General features: G+C 45.3%; 1 protein-coding gene across 1 annotated transcript in view; it reads left to right on the forward strand.

Moving 5' to 3' along the window:
• Positions 1–528: 528 nt before the first annotated feature.
• Positions 529–5,689, forward strand: part of SRD5A2 (steroid 5 alpha-reductase 2) — a 26,560-nt gene continuing 21,399 nt past the window's right edge. The window contains 2 exon segments of the mRNA XM_027641733.1: positions 529–571; positions 574–910. Coding sequence (XP_027497534.1) covers positions 529–571; positions 574–910 — 380 coding nt within the window.

Raw genomic sequence — 5,689 nt, forward strand, 5'->3', positions numbered from 1 at the left:
CGGTGCCGACCGTGTCGCATCCGACCCTCCCTCCTCCCTCCACCGCCGACACTCCCGGGCCGAACCGGGCCGGCGAAGGGAGAGGCCGGCAAGGGCCCCGTCGGTGGTGGGGGACGGGAGGGAGGAAGGAAGGGGCGACAGGGGACAGCTCTTCTCCAGGCGAAATGGGAAAAGAGATGAAGGGGAACAGCTTACTTCTGGGAGAATCGGGTGGGATTAATAGAGGGGAGCATCTACCCTCTGGGAGAAACAGGTGGGATGGATGGAGTGAGGCAGCTTCGCTCCGGGTGGGACGGGTGGGATGGATGGATGGAGGGGGACACTCCCCTCCGGACCGGACGGGTGGGATGGATGGATGGATGGATGGGTGGAGGGGGGCAGCTCTCCTCTGGACTGGACGGGTGGGATGGATGGATGGATGAATGGATGGATGGATGAATGGATGGAGGGGGGCAGCTCCCCTCCGGGCGGGCCGGGGCGCCTCGCCGCGCCGGCCAGAGGGGCTGCGCTCTCTGACGAGCCTGGGCGATGGGAGGCAGCGCGGCGGGGCGGGGTGACGGCCGCGGCTCTAATAAGGCCGGGGCTGGCGCTGGCCGAGGGCTGTTTGCCCCCGCCCGCCCCCGAGCATGCAGTGCTTCCCCGGGCTGGTGCTGGCCCTGAGCTCTCTGCTGGGCGCCCTGGCGCTGCTGCAGCTCTCGCTGTACCTGCGGGTGCCGTCCCGCTACGGGAAGCACGAGGAGCGGCTGTGCCGGCCGCGGGGCCGGCTGCCCGCGCGCTGCGCCTGGTTCCTGCAGGAGCTTCCCTCCTTTCTGGTGCCTGCGCTGCTGCTGGCGCTGCGCAGCCCGCCCCGCCTCGAGCCGCTCGGCTGCCGCCTCCTCTGCTGCCTCTTCTGCTGGCATTACTTCTACAGGTACCGCCGCCGGGCACGGCTCCGCTGCGGCCTCCCCGCGGGAAGCGATAAACCGAGGGAAGGTGCGGGAACGCGCGCAGCCGGAGCCGGACGGGCAGTGGGGTCGGGGCAGGTTCTGGCTCTGCAGCATCGCTGCCTCCTCTGTCCGGCTGGCGATCGCTGGTCTGCGTCCCTGGACTCCGCTCCAAGTGTAGGGGCCGGCCGGGTGGGCATCTCCGCCCCGGCCCGGCAGCCGGGGGAAGGAACAGGCGGTGCTCGGGTGTTTGAAGCAGGGGAGAGGATGGATGGTGTATGGTTTCGATTGTTCTCTTAAAAAAAAAAAATAAAGAAAAAAAGAGGTTTCCCTAAGCTGGAGCAAAGGTTTGGACGAAACTAATCCAAATATTATGTAAAGGCACATGCGAAGTGCTTATTTCGGGCAGCAGAAGCGTCGCATGTGCAGCGCCAGGAGCAGCGCCAGGCGCCAAATCCAGCCGTGGGAACACGCTCGAGGATGGCCAAGGGCAAACCCTCAAAAGCGCGGGGAGCAGGGGAGCGCATGGCTGAGCCGTCAGGGCAGGGGAGACAGAGATACTGCGGGCTTTCTGTGCCACAGCAGGAAAGTTGGTTCTTTATGCTCAATTCGTCATTCTCACTTCACTACCAAAATGAAGTGAATTTATCTTTTTTTTTTTTCTGATTTCTTTTCTTTTTAGAAACCTTGTCACCTCAGAGTCAACGAATGCTGTAACTCTACTTAATTCTGTATTTACTAATCAGGAGCTCAAAGAAAAAGTAGAGTTTTGAGCCACTGTTACTCATAACTTTTAAGAGACATAGCTCTATAATTGCCACCTGGTTCTGCAGCCTGTTCTGGAGTATATCACCAGAATATATCTTCTGCTCCACTTCGATTTTCTGTGGAGTTCTTTCATGAGGAATTTGATTTTTGGTTATCTGTTTATGGGGAAAAAAAATGGTTTTATTAATGAAGGGCAAGTGCATGTGAACAACATTATGGCATTACATAGTAAAGAGCTATGTAACTTCTGAGGCAAATCTTTTTCTGACTTTGTTTGCCTTTTTTTATCATAATTTTTTTTTTTTAGTTTGCTTCATAGAAATAGAAAACATTCTTGTAATATTTAATCAGAAATTATTATTTGCAACTCAACCAAAATCAATATATTGAAAATCCAGTTGCAGTATCTCTACCAATAGTTTAGGGGTAGAAACTCCAGGCTGTTATAGATAAATATAAAACAAAGAATGGTTTACAGTGCCATAACACTATGTTAGAGATATATTTATTATCACTAACATTGTCTTTGGTGAAGGAATCAGTTGGAGGACCCATCTATAACACATTTGGGTTCCAGAAAGCTAGATGTATTAATTATGTGTAATTACACAAAATTTGATTTAATGTATTCTGTTATTATTAAGAATTTCTGATAGTTTGAGAAACACAGCTACCAATGAACACCACTAGCCAATCAAAAGAAGCGTTACCCTACCGGTATGCATACATCTGTTGAGCCTGTGGCTTTTTTTCCAACATTGCTGCTGGACTTAGGCAGAAGTACTGTGTTTTCATACATTCTCTTTTTCAAATAATTTGAAGGTCTGTCTCTGGAGTATACTTTTTCTCTTGTAAAAGTCCTCACTTCAACGAAGTCTGTATAACAATTTTCTTTCTAATACTGCATGTTACTCCAATATTGTTCTTACAGTGTGCAGCCCCTTCTCACACAAACCATTCTAAGATCCTACTAAATCAAGTAATATGTGAAATGTTGTTTTAAATATTAGTACTCTACTGTTATGTAGAAGAGCAGCAAAATCACAAATTAGGAGTTTTTCTGGGTTTCACCTGACACTATGGGAACAGACAGGTTCTTTTAGGGCTCCTTGGTAGAATGACCAATTTCCACATGGTTATGATTATAATTAGAGCTTTATTATAAAATAAAATCTTTAACAATCAGCATAAGATTGTTATCTACAATTTCTAGCAGGTAGGATAGTTTATTGTCACACAGAATTTTTCAGCAATTAGTGGGTAGCTTTCTTATTTTCTAGAATTTTTTTATTTACCTAGATATTTTAATTACTTCGACTCTCTGCAGATTGGGTCAAATTCTTAGTAATCAGCATGTGACACAATAACTGTAATCTAGACTCAACCTTTAACTAAAAAAAACATGAGCTACTCAGTCTTTGGAGGAAGAAGATGACAATGGTGGAGACATCCCTGACCATCAGGAATTCACTGGTTTTGACATCCACCATCAGCTCCAGCCTAAGTCCACTTGCAGCTGTTAGGGCTGTTAGTCCACATGGGCTCTTAGGCTTCCCTATTCTGTACTGAGTGCCACCACATCCTGGTGACAATGCTGGTGGGCAAGCGGTCTTATTGCAATGTTGAAAAACGGGTAGAAAGAAAGTGTGTGTGTGTGTGTGTGTGTGTGTGTGTGCAGTGCATTTATGTATAATGGCTGTTTGCCTTAGAAAATGATGTTTGCTATGCTAACCATATTGCCAAAGGGCACTGGTCACAGTGGATTAGGATGGCTCTTTGTCATACAGTGTTTGAAAAGAAGTTCAGTAGTTTGATATAACAGACAGGCTTTATCTAGATTTTCCTTTTCAATTTATTATCTTTACTACAAATAACCTAATAACAGTTTAAAATACTTTTGTGATGAAATTTGACTGCAAGGATAATGAGTAAAACATTCAATCAATTGATAATAAAATTACATTTACTCAATGGATGTAACATTTTGATTTTCTGACTTTAAATTTTTGAAGTGAATAAATTTTTAATTATAAACATATTTTATTAATCCACTCCTACTTTAACTACTGATCATCTGACCTCTGTACTTAAGCATTCCTTTATGTTTGTATGAAATATAGAAAAGTTTCCTTGTATATTTTTGTATAATTTTGTGACTTCTTTCTCTCCGTAGGGAAGCTTTTATAGTTCCTAATTTTGTCTCATCTGCTATACCAAACATGTAAGAGGAAGGGTAGTTTTTAGTAGAGATATGCTCAGAAGGACAATATAGTCCCTAATGGAGAAACAAATTTTTCAAGGACCACCGTGCCCAGCTATTCTACCTTCCTTTGCTATGTTGTTGTTGTCGGTAGCTTCTGTTTGACTAAAGCACATATTTCAGAGTAACTTCAAGTCTTGACCTGAAGATCCCAGAAGATAAAAAAATCCATCAGTTTTCACTGTTTTCTTTGGTAGTGTTATCTTCTGAACTATTTTACTCTTATTTAAACGTGTTTAAAATGTCTTGCTTAAATGTGACTAGCCTTGATTTTCTCTCAGTGGTGCCTGCCCTTTCTCACCCTGTGCTAATTTAAAGCACTCCTTAGTATCCTTCAGTATTTTCTTACCATGATATCACTTACACGGTAACTGGATCATGTTCCAATTTACTTGTTACAGAGCTGTCAGGTCCTTTATCAGCACCAGTTTGATCCACATAATGTAGGAGAACATGATCATATTTCTCATGCATTAGTTACTGGATGTGCTATGGTGTTTATACTGAATTTGTGGGTTTGTGGTGGATTTATGCCAGCTACAGGGGAACAGACATTACCTGATCTGACACAGAGTTAGAGTGGTGCAGACACATGATACTTCATCCAACACGAAGTTGGTCAGGATAAAATTACCTTTTCATAAATTTAGGAACAGGTTTAAACCAGCAAAATTAATTTGTCCTGCTTTTGGACGTGGTGTCAAGTCGCTACAACATTTTTTATTTGATCCGAGGTATTGTAAACTAGATTTATAATGACACTGAACCACAGCAGAAGGTCTACAATGCAAGATATTCTCCCCCCCCCCCCCCAGTCCTCAGATAATTTCTGTATCATTTTTAGCTCTCCTCTGTTTCTATAACCATTTTAAAATTAAGATATCAATGTGATGTATAATACAGAACTGGAGTTGTAGTAGCATGTCTAAAGACAACATTGCTTTCCTGTTCCCCCATGCTTATTCCCATGTTTACAGACTGGGAGAGTGCTTTTCTAGTTGGAGTCATGGTAGGATGCCCTGTGTTTCCAGGCTGCTTACAAAGCTCTGGAGCTGGTGTAACCAGGACTGTAACCAAGGTTACAATCTATCGTCCTTAGGAGTTGCTTCTGTTTGTATCACTGTCTTTCTTTGATTTTAAAGTAACTTTTCTGTCTGGGCATACTGCTCAATAATTCTGTCTCACACAGGTTGTCTAGAATTTGTGCCATATGCCAGCTTAATCAGTGGTAATTTTGTGTTTATTGTCAAGTCGTAGAGGAGGATGCTGGAGTGTTGTAATGATCATTCTAACCTTCTTCTGGAAAATCCCTGGGTTAATGCTGATGGCTCCTCACTGACAAGGACTTTAGAGGACCTCTCTGCTTGCCCAAAGGAGCCCCATGAGCCTGGTCTGGCAGGTGCTGTGCCCCCACCCAGCCCACTGCTGACAGAGAAAGGAGAGGGTCATCTGAGTACTGACTGCTGGACAAAGGGCCAGCCCTCACTTAGTGCTGTTCACACAAAGATTTGCTGCCCAAGAGGATGATGCAAGAGGGAGGTGGATGAAGCCAGGAGACCTTGCCTCCATCCTGCCTTGTCCAGTGTCCTGTGATGAACTGTGACAGCAGTACGTTTCTGACTTTCTCTGCCACCACTAGGCTGCAGCCTCTCTCTTTGTGGCTTTCATGAAGGACTGAAAGCAGGTGGCGCCTGCTGCTGCTGCTGCTGCTGCTGCTGCTGCTGCTGCTGCTGCTGCT

The sequence above is a fragment of the Corapipo altera genome, unplaced genomic scaffold (assembly GCF_003945725.1).
Source record: "Corapipo altera isolate COAL_440 unplaced genomic scaffold, ASM394572v1 48b, whole genome shotgun sequence".
Lineage (NCBI taxonomy): Eukaryota > Metazoa > Chordata > Aves > Passeriformes > Pipridae > Corapipo > Corapipo altera.